This window comes from Lissotriton helveticus, chromosome 1_1 (genome assembly GCF_964261635.1).
Source record: "Lissotriton helveticus chromosome 1_1, aLisHel1.1, whole genome shotgun sequence".
NCBI lineage: Eukaryota > Metazoa > Chordata > Amphibia > Caudata > Salamandridae > Lissotriton > Lissotriton helveticus.
In genome coordinates this window covers 1,260,244,021-1,260,260,479 of record NC_136057.1, presented here as the reverse complement: position 1 = coordinate 1,260,260,479, position 16,459 = coordinate 1,260,244,021, and the positions used below count along the sequence as shown (strand labels likewise).

Below are 16,459 nucleotides of genomic sequence, written 5' to 3'. Positions count from 1 at the left end.
CTATCCCCATTGGATAACATTGGGCCTCAGCACTCTGCACCCGACCACCCTAGTGCCAATGAGGGTGCTTTGAGAGTTCATCCTTGACCCTTTACTTACCCGTAAACTAATAATACTGTTTTCTCCCATAGGACTGAATCGACTGCTTTTCTGCAAAAAATCTTCCAAGTGTGGAGCTGGTTTGTATGAAAACCCAAAGAAACTGCATAGGTATAAAAACTGATTTACTTACTTTTGTGTCTAGGAAATGTCCCAGTGTGATATTTAGGCATACCATACAAGTAACTTAAAAAGTAATCCAAAAAGTAACGTACACAGTAATCTACAAACTAACTGAAAAGTAATTGAATGTTGACTTACCTGTAAACCAACCAACTGCATTCAACATGTATTTCACTGCATAAATATTGCAGAGTATTACTATACTTACCTGTACCAAGCCTGGCTTAGTTCTATAAAATAAAATAGAACTAAAAAATATGTTTATACAAATTGATCTGAGTTCAGTCTTTGAGTGTGTGGGGGGGGACATACCTGAGCTCCAGTACCTGAATCCAGCCGTGAGGGCAACGGCTTTTGCGGACAGTACTCTCTCCTTGCTGCTGTGGGACGGGTGCGTCCAGCGGCTCCATTTTCGCGCCGTGAGGGAAACGGCCACGTGAACTACAACCCCCAGGTGCCCCGGGACCCGCGTCGCACTTCCGACGCCACCACCTGCGACCGGAGGCGCTACAAAGCGCCGGAGCGGCAGGAGCTCCGTGTGGGGGACATACCTGAGCTCCAGTACCTGAATCCAGCCGTGAGGGCAACGGCTTTTGCGGACAGTACTCTCTCCTTGCTGCTGTGGGACGGGTGCGTCCAGCGGCTCCATTTTCGCGCCGTGAGGGAAACGGCCACGTGAACTACAACCCCCAGGTGCCCCGGGACCCGCGTCGCACTTCCGACGCCACCACCTGCGACCGGAGGCGCTACAAAGCGCCGGAGCGGCAGGAGCTCCGTGTGGGGGACATACCTGAGCTCCAGTACCTGAATCCAGCCGTGAGGGCAACGGCTTTTGCGGACAGTACTCTCTCCTTGCTGCTGTGGGACGGGTGCGTCCAGCGGCTCCATTTTCGCGCCGTGAGGGAAACGGCCACGTGAACTACAACCCCCAGGTGCCCCGGGACCCGCGTCGCACTTCCGACGCCACCACCTGCGACCGGAGGCGCTACAAAGCACCAGAGCGCCTCCCGCCCCGCGGGACGCGCGCGGGCAGCGCCGGGAGAAGCCCGGGACAAGGGCGGGGCTGTCTGCGGCCGTCCGAGGCCGGAGGAGGCCGGGCTGGGCCCGAAAATCTGGCCTATTTGCTGCCCCCCATGTGGATTTACAGATTGGTAGGCACCTTGACTTTCAGTACTAATTTATTTTGACGGTTAAGTAAGTGCCTGATTATTGTTTCTGGTCTGTTACAATCATGCCTAGTGAAACTAGAAGTAAGGCAGCGGCGGGCGGGGCCAAGTTGATTGGCACACTTGACGATTTTATTGTCCGTACAAATACGCTGATAGATCAGGGAATAGTCCTAATGGAGAGGAGGGTGTCCCAGGATCTGGCGTTTGCAAAGAGGTCCTCTATGGGCCACATTGCGCAGGCTCGTACTCCAGGACGTGCCGCGGCCCAGACTACTTCTGAGCTGATTCATGTTGAGGTCCATAATAATATGATTACTCAACCCGAGCTTGGGGACTCTGTTCAAATTGATTCTCAGAAATTGCCACCTTCTGGTAATATTTTGATTTCCCCACACATAGATACCCAGGCAGAAAAGACGATTGTTGATTTACAAGGGGCAAGGGAGGGAGCCATCCCAAAAAAAAGGCATATTCAACAAATTCCTAATCAAAATAAGACAACTGTGCCATCTGTACATAGAACAGGACCGGTACAAAGTACAGAACGATTAAGTGGAATTTCTGGAGAGGCCTCTGGGGAAGGAGTAGTTGGTCCACTAATAATGCCTATGACCATCATGGACTCTACCCTAGATGACACATTGGCGGATATATTTAATAACAGTTCGTCTTCAAATGGCACTGTTGCTAATTTAGACAGGGAAGATCTTAATAAAGAAAGGGAAGATCCCTTTATAATAACATTAAAAAACTTAATTAAAGCCCTGTTGTGCCCTTTGGAAATTAAGCTCCAGGCCATGGAATTACAATTAAAAGCAATGCACATGGATATAACAGCCATGTGCGCGACTATAACTAAAAATCCCATACAGCCAACCCTTCCTCAAACTAATTTACCAATAACTACAATAACTATAGCAGAAGCAACTAATCCTACTTTAAAAGCACCTGCACTAAAACCGTGTATTCCAATGATTAGTAAAAACTCTATTAAACCTACTCCAGCTGTAGAGGTAAATAAAAGTAAATCAGCTATTCCAACTAGTTCAGTCGAAAAACCCATCCAAGACAGACAGGAGAAACGTAGAGTGATTGATTTACCACCAGATGCCTGCCCATATGTAGTCATTTTAACGGGTGTCCCTGAACTAGCAACCCAAATAAAAGAATCATTCTGGGCACTTAAAAATAAAGTGTTTCACTGGTTGAATTCAAACCACCCCCTCCCACCTAACTTGCATAGTAACTTAAAGATGGTGGAGCGTGCTCCTTGGGTGGGGAAAAGTACAAAAAGACTACAAGGGGACTGTGTGGTGATAACCTTTGACAACCCGAGATCAGTGGAATATATTTGTGAAAGGTCTAAGGGTCAAAATGGGGCAAAAATTGTGGCAAGGCCGCTCTCTTTCTTTTACATGCCTGTGCAGCATATGGATAATAGATGGAGCTGGATGAGGGGCTCTAACTCTGCACAGGGAGGATGGGGAAACAAAACACGGAATGACTCAGTTCACAATGCTTGGGGGGAAGAGGTAAATGATGGTTGGTCCATAGTTAAACGAAGGAGAGGGGGAATAAACTATTCAGACCAATACCGACATAATGAATGGAGGGACTTCCAACAAGCTCCGTTCCCTATTCCTTGTTTCAATCGATTCAGCAACTTGGAGGCTGTAGATTGACAGTCAGATATTCAGGTAGTAAAATCCCCTGTGTTTTTACCCACCCAAAGTAACCCATTGGATAGCCCCGGGCTGACTCTTCCACTTACTGTGACCCCAAGGCAGGAATCTGGAAAGAACTCAATACCTGCAAATGATGTATTAAATGTGGCCAATATCTTGGTAAATGAGGTCGAAAATTCCAAAGAAATGGATACCAGAAGTGTTGAAAGTACGCACCGGAAAAAAGATACATGTTCCTTAATGTTCTGGAATGTGGCAGGACTTAAAACAAAAATCACCAATCCGGACTGGGAGGGCGTGATAAAAGATATAGACATTATGGCCCTCCAGGAAACATGGGCCACTGACCAGATACATTTGAATGGTTATAGAACGTTTTGTACACCAGCGATTGGGGCTAGACATGGGAGACCAAAGGGTGGCCTGATAACGTACCTGTCGAATAGCTTAGTATATGAGAGGGTACGCTTTTATTGTAAGTGTGAGTTTTACCATAAATTAGCAATAGACACTAAAACTGGATTGCGTTTTGTAATTATAAACTTTTATAATAATATTCCAGTTAATATTTCACGTGACATTTTGAAAATGTTAGCGATTGACCTACAGTGTGAGTCTGACAGCAATGGAAAGGAGGTAATAATGTTGTGGGGGGGTGATTTTAACTGTCCATTATGTACAAAAGGTTCTAAAGGAATTTGTGGTATAATGTTGGAGCAGGATGTCAATTTACCACATTTTAAACACACAGAGACCGGGGATCTGTTGAACGAATTATTATTTGATCATGATCTGGGATTTGTTAATGAATTAACTGAGCAGTCAATACCCTTTCAACCAACTTTTATTGGGAGGGGAGCATCCACTACGATAGACTTTAGCCTCTGGTCTAATGGCTATGGTCGTAAACTGGTTAGTTATAAAATAATGGATGCACCACTCAGTGACCACCTACCGCAAAAAATTGAGATTGAGAACCTTTTCTTGGCCTCCTATAATGAGCAAATACAGGTTGTCCCAGACATTATATTAGGTAGACAGAATGGGTACACCCTCAAGTGGAGTAAGGTGGTACCTGAAGACTTTCTTAAAAAATTGTTAATTAGCTGCCCCGAAAATTTTGAGATCTGTCTAGATGAGGAGTCCGATAGTGAAAGTATATTAGTTAATTTTAATATTATTGCTTCCACTATCAAAGAGAACCTACTTTTAGTATCAAAAAATGGTTTAACGAAGGGTACAAGATGGTTTGATAGAACCTGTACTAAGGCTCTAACAGATCTTAAACATGCATTACATAAGGATCCGCGTGATGCTGTAGAGATAAGAACCCTAAGGAAGGATTATAATATGGCCCTAAAAAACAGAAGAGATGCAATTAAAAAAGGTGTATGGGAAGAACTTTGCACAGCCTCACAAACAAGGGATGCATCCGCCTTCTGGAGGGTGGTAAACGCCCCCCTACCATATGAAAATACCAAAGCACGGTTGGAAATTGCGATCAATGAGGATAGCTGGGTCACGCATTTTTCCACCTTGTATACGTCACTAGATGAGTTAGGAAATACTGGGGTAAACATAGAAGGCGAATCAGTTGAGGAGGAAAGTGAACTCAAAGTTACACTACCAGAGATTGTTGAAAGCCTGGGAGCGACCAAGGGCGGAAAAGCGGCGGGCCCAGATGGAATCCCGGCTGATTTGTACAAGTCAAATATCGAACTATGGGGCCCGATACTTGTACAACTTTTTAATGCAGCTCTCGTAAGGGGATTGAACCCTTCCTGGTTCACTTCAATAATTGTACCCATTTACAAGAAGGGAAACAGACAAGATTGTGCCTGCTATAGGCCAATTTCCCTTCTGGATTCGTCAATAAAGATCCTCGGCAGAGTGATTTTAGTTAAACTGCAAAACTGGGCGGAGGAGGCGGGGGTAATTAGTGATTTACAATTTGGATTTCAAAAAGGCATAGGAACAATAGAGCAGGGATTAAATTTGTTCCTGATTCAGCAGAAACATACTGTGATAAAAAGGGAGCGCCTATATTGTGCATTTGTTGATCTTACATCAGCTTTCGATTGTGTGTCCCATAGTAAATTATGGGACGTGATGTCACAATTGGGCGTGGAAAAGCCGATAATCCAATTCTTAAGGGACCTATATGCAGGAGCATCAGCTGTTGTACGTTTTGGCAATAAGGGGGAATGTACCAGATCTTTCGGAATAGGTCGTGGAGTGCGCCAGGGGTGCGTACTGGCGCCCTTCCTATTTCTTATTTATATAAATGGTCTGGAAAAGTGCCTGCTGCAAGAGTGTGTGGACATGCCTAAGATCGGAAAGAGATTTATTCCTACACTCTTGTACGCAGATGATGCTGTTTTGATGGCACGCACCCCCATTGCCTTACAAAAAATGTTAACATCCTTTAACCAGTTTATGCTTGATCTTAATTTAAAAATAAACTGTAGTAAGACTTTTTCAATGAACTGTGGCATGCGCACCAAAAAACAAATGAAAACAATGTACATAAATAATGCCCCCTTAGAAAGAACATCTACCTTCCCATATCTTGGAATTTTGTTTCACGAAACTGGTACATGGTCAAGTGCGGTGAAGGTACGAACGCTCTTGTTCTCTAAAACAATCATGGCATTAAAAAGTTTTACACGTAAATTGGGAATGAAACCAATCAGGGAAATTTTAACTGTGTACAATGCGACGTGTGTATCTGTGGCACTGTATGGAGCTGGCCTCTGGGGTTATACCAATATAAAGTCACTTCAGATAGCCGAAAATAAATTTTTAAAGAACATCCTATCACTTCCAGAGAGTACAGCGAACTCTATATGCCACGATGAGTTGGGGATGCCCTATATTACGGACACAATTAGAGTACAACCCGTCTTACTATGGCATAGAGTATGGACAGTGAACGAATGTGTATTAAATCGAGCTATAATACAGGATGTCTTAAAATTGGGGAGAGCAAATGTTGTTGAATGGCTAAATTACATCAAAACGTTTCTTAATGAAATAGACCGTTCACTTTATTACAATGATCCGCCTTCCATGGTAAATATTTCTAGAAAAGATCTGAAGATACTATGTATGGAATTCCTCAGAAATAGAAGACAGCTTGATGAATCGAATAAAAATACTGTCACTTCTCATCAATTAATTTTAATAAGTGACAAATTACAGCCATATTTAAGTTTATATATGCGCAATTTTGAGAGATTACTTTTGACACGTTTTAGAGCTAACATTGTTTTTAGATTATTTACCTTCCCTGTAATGAATTCATGGTCCAAAGAACTCCCTTTATGTCCCTGTGATGAAATATCTATGCAATCAAATATACATGTTCTATTTTTTTGTAAATTCTATACGCTGCCTCGTAGAAAATTGATCGTCCCCATTTTAAAGGAAATGAATGTGAACAGATGTCGCCTAGCATATCTAGAACTGCAAAAAATGGACAATGTTTTTACTGTGGCTTCATTAATTGAGTATTTTAAACTGGTTTTTAAATTTAGGAAGTCGCTTCGCTTGAATGAACTGTAACAGTGTAAATACTATGTATTGTTTTAATATCCTCCTACATTGATGTAAATACTGTGAACTGTAAATGAAATATGACTGCTGTTGCTTTTATGGTTATACTTTTTAGCCGAATAAAGTACTTTTTGACTTTGACTTTGACTTTGAGTGTGTGACATCAGTTCTTGCCTAAGTGTGCACAATAAATGCTTAAGACTACCCTCTGATAAAGCCTTACTGCTTGCCCAAACTACAACATATACAGAGCAAGGTATTATCTGCATTTACCTGTGCCTACCTTTGGGGTTCCACTGGACTCTGAACACTATACCTCACTTGAGTATAGTATATACAGAGCCAGCTTCCTACAGTAGCTCATTGGCTACTACCTGCCACTCCCCTTAATGCCACTATATTGAGTGTTTAAGTTGCACCCCTGAGCCCAAGAACTAACATTTGACGGATCAAGAGAAGAAGGATGAAGAGGAGTCACTGCCTGGCGAGAAGTGCAGAGGAACTGTAAACCTTTAGTGCAAAACTCTATCCTGCCCATCCTGGGGGAGGAGGCTCGGCACTTCGTCCCAGGATGTGCATTGTTCCAGACCCCCGAGAGAAGCAGGATCTCCACCCAAGGGTCCAGAAACATATCTGGTGGTGGCAGCTGGAGAGCAGCCACTCAGCCAGGCCACTAGTGTTAGGTCGTTTTTTAGGGGGCATCTCTAAGATGCCCTCTGTGTGCATTTTCCATTAAATCCCATACTGGTTGAGAAGTTTGATACCAAACTTCCCAGTTTTCCTTAAATCCATTATGGTGCTGTGGAGTTCATAATGACAAACTCCCAGTACCATATACTCTTAATGGCATTGCTGCACTTACAATGTCTAAGAATTGGCTTAGACATTGTAGGGGCACAGGACTCATGCACCTGTACCCTCACCACTGGCATAGTGCACCCTGCTAGAGGGGTGGTTGACCTATGCCAGAGCAGTGAGTTGTGGACATGGCACACAGGGATGTGTGCCTTGTCGACCTTTCACTTTTTTCTGCACCAATACAAGCAGCCTGCAATGGCAGTGTGTGTGTGTTAAGGTACAGGGCCACTAAGGGTGGCACAATACGTGCTGCAGCCCTTAGAGGCCTTCCTTGGCCACAGTGCCCTTGGTACCTATGGTACCATTTACAAGGGACTGATATGTGGCCAAGGAGTGCCAATTGGGTTTTGCTTTAATGCAGTTTAGGGAAAGAACATAGGCCCTGGGAAACTGGTTGGCAGGAACCCAGGGTACACTCAGTCAAAGTACATCAACAGTTTGGCACAAAGTGGGGGTGACCATGAAAAAAGAGGGCACTTTCTCCCAGCTACCTACTTTTAGGGTGTCCACACTCTTTATATCACCACTTCCTTTGGGAGGTGGGCATAGCATTGACCCTAGAAGGCTAATTCCATCCAAAAGAAGATGGAAAAATCTGAAAAGGTGGTGTCCACATTAGCTAGTCCACCTTAGGGGTGGTGCTGGCTGTCTGTTGGACACACCTAATTTTACTAATTTTTCACCCTGTCTTGCCACCACCAGTGGGGTCAGGACAGGGGGTGGGCTTCTCCACGCTCTGGAGAGGCCGGGGGTCGCATAACAAAGGTGACTGGGCCTTTGAAGCTTCCCTCCCTGGAATGTAGATCCTGGGTGGATGAGGTGTAAACACCTCCGCCCAGAGCAGGGTTTGTTCTTGACCTCTGAGAGAAAAGGTTTTCACCTCAGGGGTCGGCAACTTGTCTATGGTGGCTGGCTGGTTGAGACCAGTCAGTCAACACACTAGTAGTCTGTAGATTTTCGGGGGCCACCTCTAAATTGTCCTCGACGTTCGTTTATTAATAAATCCAACACTAGTATCAGTATGTGTTTATTAGTGCTTGGTACCAAACATCTGGGGGTACAGTTAAGCCATCATGTGGCTTGGGAACTTATAATCACAAATGTTCAATTTACTCGTTATGACTTCCTTGCACACTTGTGATATATAAGAATCGACTTCAATATCACAGAGACATTTTCACACATGCAGATATGCCCGCACCTGGGTATAGTGCACCCTGCCTAGGAGCTGTAAGGCCTACCGAAAGAGTGATCTACCTATACTACAGGTAGTGTTTTACAGGCATGCTGGCTCTTCACTTTTCTCTGCACCAAGACACGCAGGCTGCAATGGCAGTTTGCATGAGATTGGCGAGAGGTCCCTTCGGAAGGCACAATTCTTGCTGCAGCTCTTATGGACCCTCCTTAGTCCCAATACCCTAGGTACATGGGGTAACATTTACTAAGGACTTACTTGGAGTCTAAAGTGTGGCCAATTGTGGAGCAATGGCACAGTTTAGAGAAAGCTAATCCATTCCGCGGGAAAGAGATGCACACCTAGTCATCTATATTTCATCTTATTCGTTGTCTGTTAGCTTTTCTTCAGCGTGCATACACCTGCTTTGCGCTTCGTCTCGGTACGCTGTTTCGAAATGTGTATCACAAGGAAGGAATCTCTCTGTCTGATTCCATCAGGTTGCACAGCCCCTTGCTTAATTGAATCAAGTGAATCAATATTTTCTCCGCTTTTCTCTTACTTTTTCAACGTAATTTCAACTGTTTAAATTCATTTTGTCTCTTATATAATCGATTCATTTTACTCAATGGTTACTTTGAACGAAACTATTTCAAAAAATGCTCGTGAATCCAAAGAGGGTTCCACATTCCGTGCTGTTTATTAAAATGGCCCAATGCATTTCGGAAAGTACATTCCTTCATCAGGGGCATCATGATGAGTGGATCCCCGAGGTACTTAAAATCACGCACTGCTTTACATTTTCATAACAGTTTAGAGAAAGAGCACTGGTACTGGGGGCCTTATTAGCAGGAACCCAGTACACTTTGTCGAAGTTGCATCAGATACCAGGCAAAAAGTGGGGGGTAACCATGGCAAAAAGGTCACTTGCCAACACTCGCCTTTTGGGATAACACCCATATGTCTGCCTGCCAGGGAGATGTAACACCTCTTCCCCATGCAGTCTTCTATTGTGTCCGTCTCTTGAAGTAGTTCACATATCTCCCAGAAGGGCAGAAGGCAATCTGTGAGGACAGTCCTTGTGTAAAACGTGAACGGGCACTGGATACCGTGGGCAACTAAAGCAGCAACTTCTAAAGTTGCCCTTTCACTACTAGTGACATTAAAGTCGATTTAACAATTAAATCAGATTTAATGTACTGATTCTTTTGATGGCTTACAGTACCAACTTTAGTACTCCCATTCAGAAGTTAGCAGGGCTGAAGTGTCAGCCTGTAAATCTGTAATTGCCAATGGGGCTACTAGCCTTTCTACAATGAAAATGACAATTTAGAGCTTTTAGTGTTGGGGCATGAAAAAGTACAAGTTCCACTTTTTACCATACAGCACCTTGTCTTTGGGCTCAAGAGGCCTACCATGAAGGTACCCTGCACCGCATCTGACAATAGCATTAGGAAAGCCAATAGGACTGAAGTAGCAATGGAAAAAGATGTGACTGATTGACTTTGCCAGTGCTTGTTTTACAAGTCCATGTTGTCCGAGTGACAGTGGAGACATGAAGCACGGAGGCGTTTTCCTTGCCGGGCCACATTCGGCAGTTGTCTCGGGAGGAACCGGGACGGACGTGTGTAAGGAAGAGCACACGATTGTCTGAGAAAGAGCTGGGTCTCACAGGAAAGGGTGAGGAAGAGCAATCTGTTGTCTGAGGAGGAGCCGGGCCTCATAGGGAGTGAGTGAGGAAGAGCAGCTTTGTGGCACCCAGGAGGAGTACTGGCGTTTCTAGCTTACCATGCTTGTGTATGTACACCTCTTTGTAAATGTAGTATACTTGTAAAGCGCACAGCTGCCCCAGCAACGGGGCGTCCCGGCGCTGTATAACTCAGGGGAACCCGTCCTGGCTTTCCCTGTGGGATGGTCCCTGCTGGGAGTCCCCAAGGTGGAGCCAGGCATCCCCGGAATTGGTGGGGCCATTGTGGAGATTAGGCAAGCTAATGCCCAGAGTTGCCGAGTGGAACCCCTGATTAGAGTAAGCACCGAAGCGAGAATTATCGAGTCCGCTGACCAAGGTCCACGACCCTGCCGCGTCGGGAATTGAACCCTGGTCCCGGGCTGACTTCTGCTCTCAGGCCTGCCGCCTCTAACCAGTGAGCCACACTACTCCACTTTGCCCAGCATCCTTTGTTATGATACTGCTGCTAGATAAAACAACACTTCACATATGTGGGTTTGCTTAGGACATGTAACAGAGCAAACCACAGCTGTAAATACTATTTAGTAACTATATATAACACAGATCTAGCCACGTGGGCAATGGAGTGCTTTACAATTGTCAGGAAATAGACTGAATCATGTTGTAAATGAACTAACCCCATTTGAGAATACTCAGTAGTAAGGGGAAGTGAAAGTGCAGATGGGGGAGACAGCCAATAGAGATATCCAGAGACGAGAGAGAGAACAAGAAGCGTTCAGCGAGTCTTACAGATACGTTTTAGAAGGAGGATTGTCATCACACTCTGAATGAGTGAAGGAATTTTCCTCAGTCTTCTGATTAGCGGGGGATAGAAGCAAGGGTTTGTTCTGGGAGCCAGAGCATAAGGTGATCATTTAGGCTATAGTTACGTTTTAAGTAGGTGGGTCTTCAATTTTCCTCAGCAGGAGAGTTGGGATTCATTTGGCGAATGTTTCAAGTTCTAGGTGCTAGACACTAGAAGGCTTGGTTCAGAGGAGGGTTCTCCTATGTGAAGACCTTTTGTAGATTAAGTTTGCTATTGTGAATGAGATTCCAGCCTCTGGGGGAGGGGAGGGGGGGGGCAGAGGAGATCCTTCAGCGTGGGAGGTGACGTGATCTGCCTTCTAGGCTCGACTGACAAAAAGAATGGCTGCATGTAGAACAGAGGAAGTGCTTTTTTGTTCAGACCCGTGATTAAAGTATAACTCCCTCAAAGGGTTGCAAAGGCAGTTGCTTGCGTTGTGGTTCTGAAGTTTTCGGCTGGAATAGACTACTTTAGAAGATGGAGCTGGAATTTGGTGGTTTGGCTAGTTTAAAGGCATTTGTATCCATGCTAATATTCTCATCCAGTGTGAAGTGCAGGAAATTTTGCAGAATGAATTGAGGTTTGTGTGAAATTCATATCATTAGGGTTTGCAAGCCAGGCTTGGATAGGAGGTTAGTTGGTGGGTGAGCGAGGGAGTGAAGAAGGAGAAATGTAGTGTTACAAGGGTTTATTTTCAGGGGGAAAAGCATTTGTCTAGATTTTTAGGTGTTCTAGAAGTTTTTAGGGATATCATGTCCACACAGTTAAGTATAGTCATGTACACTGGGGTATCATCAGCGGATTGGGGGAATGTATATTCCTTTCATATTCAGCATTTAACCTCTAGGGGTTTTATTTACATACTGAGCAGAAGGTGGGGGGGGGGGGGCGGATCGGCCTCTGAGGTGCTTTTGACTCAGTGTTGCTGAAATCTGAACTGGTCTACTTTTACAATTTGAGATCCACAAACAATAAAGGACTGTGCATACCTAACCCTTTCTGGTAGACAGTGTGTCTGGCAGTGTACTGTGGTGTCAAGTTTTGCTGATTTGTACAGCAGTATCAGCAAGCATGCATCTTTACCATCTAATAGGCCTGGGATGAATTTGGCAATGGCAAACTTTCTTAAATGTAAGTACCTTGAGAACACAGGGCAAGGTCATATGCTTTGATCTGGCAAATTTTCCTGCACAGAATGTACTTTGAGTGGGAGTAGTACTTTTCAAAATCTCAAACTGACAAAGATTGCCATGGTAGGCTGCATTTTGTCCACTTAATTTGCAGTATAGAGTCAACCAAGGGTAGGCGTGTGTGTGTATGCGTCCGTCTGTCCACTGCCTAAAATGATCAGAGAAATCAATGTAAGTTGGATGGCTCTCTCCATCAATCCTAACTTGAATCGACCTCATGATCGATATGACTGTGTTGATGTTTTATACTGTGAATATCCCAATGGCAGAGTTTTATGTATCTAGATGCTATTGTATGACCCTTGGTGTGGTTCTTCCCAAACCATAAATTAAAAATGCATATCTTGCAACTCCAGGCCTACAGGACACCTGCGATTAGAGAGATGTCAGGCCCACAAGAGGCCGGAGGGCTGTGTCCGTGTGTGTGGTGAGTGAAGGAAGATTGATCAATGTGGGGTTGCATTTCTCGACTGATTGTGAGCTAAGTCGCTGCTCAGCAGGCAAGCGGCATGGAGGGGTGGAGTTGAAAAAAGGTTGCTCCCAAGGTGCACTCTTGTGTCCTGGCAGGAGGTGAGGAGAGGACAAGAAAGAGGGGAGTTATGGGGGAAATTACAGTTTTACTCCATAAGGGTTAGTGTAAATGGCAGGCTGCCTCAGGGATGGGTGCTGGGTGGGGGTCGAGGAGTGGGGGAAGCTCGCAAATAGCCCCCCTGAGAACAAAGCTCTGGCGAAGACAATAATGATTCTTTGCTCACACCTGACAGGTTTCCCCAAGAGATGCTTACACATCCACTCGTGTTCGTGCTGGTGGAGAGGAGGATTAGCAGGCAGAGTCACTGAACTCGTGCTTTAACACCTGATTGGCAGACTGGTATTTGCTACCAACTCGTAGGATTCTTTCTTTGTTTCATAGCCAATAAAGTAGCTGAAATAGATGCATCCTTTAGAGTTTACGTTATTTGCTTGTTCACAGTGTAAACCCTTTGTAAAATTCAATGTATTCACATCATTTACTGCGTATTTGAGCTTGTAAGTCACCCTTTAACAATACCGCATTTTATTTTATCAGACTTTCATAGTCTAAGTGATAGCTCAGATACCAAATTCGGTCCCAAGAATGCTAAAATTGGTTAGTTATTTAATTAGAGTTCGATACCGCACATTTTGCCTAACCCAGAAGTTGCAAGCAGTGGCATAGTAAGGGCGCCTTTGCCTAATGCGAGCAATGATAACAACGGTACCCTGGGTCATGAGTAAACAAGCGGTCTTCACTTTTCAAGCACTCTCACTCGTGCTTGTGGCGGCATCCACCTTGCGGGAGCGAGCAGCAGCCCTATGTTTGTAATTAATGTGGCCGCGCCGCTACTCGCTCCCGCAAGGTGGATTCCGCCACAAGCATGAGTGCAGTGCTTGAAAGGTGAAGACCGATGGCTAAAGGCCCTCCTAGAGCATCGCATGCGCACTGCCTAGGCGAGACCAAAAAAGGGAGGTTTGGCTTTGCCATTACCTTAAATGGCAAAGTCGAGTTTGCAGTTTTAAACTGCCCTTCTAGTCTGCAGTGACAGACTGGAAGCCATGCTTTGCCATGTCCCATTCAGGATGGCACAACAAGTGCTCCAGTCCTGAGGGCACACTCTTACAGGCTTGGAGTACCCCTGCATCCATATACTAGGGTCTTAGAAAGTAAGTTAGGCTATGCCAATTAGGGAAAAGCCAATCAAACATGCACCATTTTAAGGGTTAAAGCGAATGCACGGAGTCCTGTTTAGCAGGGCTCTGGGCATTTCATTGCCATTACACCAGTACCTAGTAATCAAAATGGTGGCAAAAAAAGTGGGAGTAAACCTGCAAAGACTCTGTTCCCTTACACTTTTAGATCCATGCGACCATCCTGCCCCCCCCCCCCCAGGGCAAAGGAGGAAAATCGAATAATTTGAAATGGAGGTCACATTTGGGGGCATTATGGACTTACAATCGATGTCACAGTGAGTACCGACGAAACACGTGTTGGCTGTTTGTTTCTTTGAAGCTTGTGAATAAAAAGTAAACCATCCAGATTTCCTTGTCTCATGAAGAATATCTTTATTTAGACTTACTCACACTGTGACTATATTGGTGAAATAATTGATATGATTAACAAGTCATCTTTAATACTACTCTAAGGATAGTGCTGAATAGACCCCCCCCCTTGTATTTCTGCTCCGACAGGTCCTATGGATCTGCTTTAGTCACCCTTGGTAGTGAGTGACAGTGGTCTCTCTAACACTCCAACTATATTTGCAGCAATTGTTTAGATGATGTGCCTTAATGAACTCTTTTTTTGAATATTGATTTGAATGTGCGGTTATTCCCTTTTAGGGAATACCACTACCAAAATTCTTGTTACTTAATCTTTTCAAAGGGACAATCCCTCATTTTGGAACACACAATTCCTATTTTCTCATGATGTGCAAGTATTAAATTACACATAAACTCTGCATCAAAGGATATAACATTTAACATTTTCACAAAATACTCACTCTGCTTCTTCAAAAAGGTTTTCTATGTTTTCAAGAGGCTGTGCAGCAGGATTGTGTGCAAGAATGCTTTTGATTTCCTTCAGTTTTTCTTCGACTGTGTTGATAGTATCTTGATAAGGCCCAGTGACTCCAGTTACTTTCAGGTCATTTGCTCTTTGGAGAAATTTCTGTGTCCGGTTACTCATTTCTTGAATAAGGGTATCCCAAAGTGCAAAACACTGGTGGCATGGTGTACAGTCTGGGAATGTACCAGAGTATCCTCGTGCACACTTGTCACACCGGGGTCCTTCAACTCCCTCATTACAAATGCATAAACCAGTAGTACGATTGCACTGCGGAGTCTGAATGCCTCTGGCATCACAATCACAAGCTGAAAGATACACAAATTTACTTGTTAGAAGTTTGCAAAGTAGAATTTCAAAAATAAAGCATACACTGATTAGATCAATTAGAGCATTGTAAAACTTACAAATGCATTGCAAAGGCAGTCAGACTGAATACCAGTGAAAGAGAGAAAAAAACAAAGTGCATTGACAAATAAGAAGCAATGCAAGAGGCAGTATTAGAAATGCACCTTTTAACCAACATCTTCTAGTCAACCTACCAACAGATTGCTGTTGAAGGAAACCTGTTGAAGCATCACCAAGTCAATAAGTGCCAAAGACAAAAGACAATGGCACTCATAGTGAGTGCTCCAAAACTAAGTAACAGTAGTATCAAACTTGGTGATTTCAGGTGTATCTGTAGTTGCAGGTCCCAGTATTTCTGTTGGATCAGGAGAGGATTCCCCTTTATTACTATACAGAAAGACATTTGTCATGCCGAAATGTGTTACTACACCAATTTCTACATGTAAATCCATGATTCCAGCCAATGGTATCGCAGTATTGCCACACCCCATTCTTTCAGATGGTTAAGGCTGCACTATTTGTAATCCTGTTGAGGCAGTTTAGAGCTAAAATGCTGTTATTGATGGCCAATGTGCTTTCCCAACCCCTTGAGACACTGTTCACTAAGCCTCCTTCAACTTCAAGGTAGTGCAAAACCCCCTGACAAAAAAGCACAGACACACGCTTTTTGTAATCAAACTCTGAATTGTGCCCCAAGAACCAATTCACCTTTTAACCTGCGATTTAGATCTTGCTTACAGATAGCTTCAGTTCACAGAACTACTACTTTTTTTTCTTTCAGCACTTCATGGGAGTGATTAGGTTTTCTTTCTCAGTCTCTCGTGTGCCGCTTCCCTTATTAGTCCCCACCTCACCATTGTTTCAGAGTTGTTCCACTCGTCCATTTTTCCCCAACTTCTCTGTCCTGCTCATTTAAAAAAAAATATTTGTTTCTACCCTCCAGTTCATCTGTGGCTCTCCCACTGCCACCACGATACAAAAGGGGATGATGGACGGAGCGCTTGAACAAATCAAACACTCACCCCCAGTCAAATGATCTGGGTTTAATCCATCACCATTCTTTAGTTCACTCAGCCACCCCAGTTCAGACATGGCTATATGCAAATCAGTCTGACCTTGTGCCTTATGGGAACAGTCCAGCCC

At 44.2% G+C, this 16,459-nt stretch overlaps 1 protein-coding gene across 1 annotated transcript in view; it reads right to left on the bottom strand.

Annotated features, from left to right (window-relative positions):
* The window catches only part of LAMB1 (laminin subunit beta 1), a 298,596-nt gene that overhangs the window by 78,426 nt on the left and 203,711 nt on the right, over positions 1–16,459 (bottom strand). Inside the window, exon 24 of the mRNA XM_078680114.1 lies at positions 14,907–15,276. Within this exon, the coding sequence (XP_078536240.1) occupies positions 14,907–15,276 (370 nt within the window). The remainder of the gene's footprint in view (positions 1–14,906; positions 15,277–16,459) is intronic.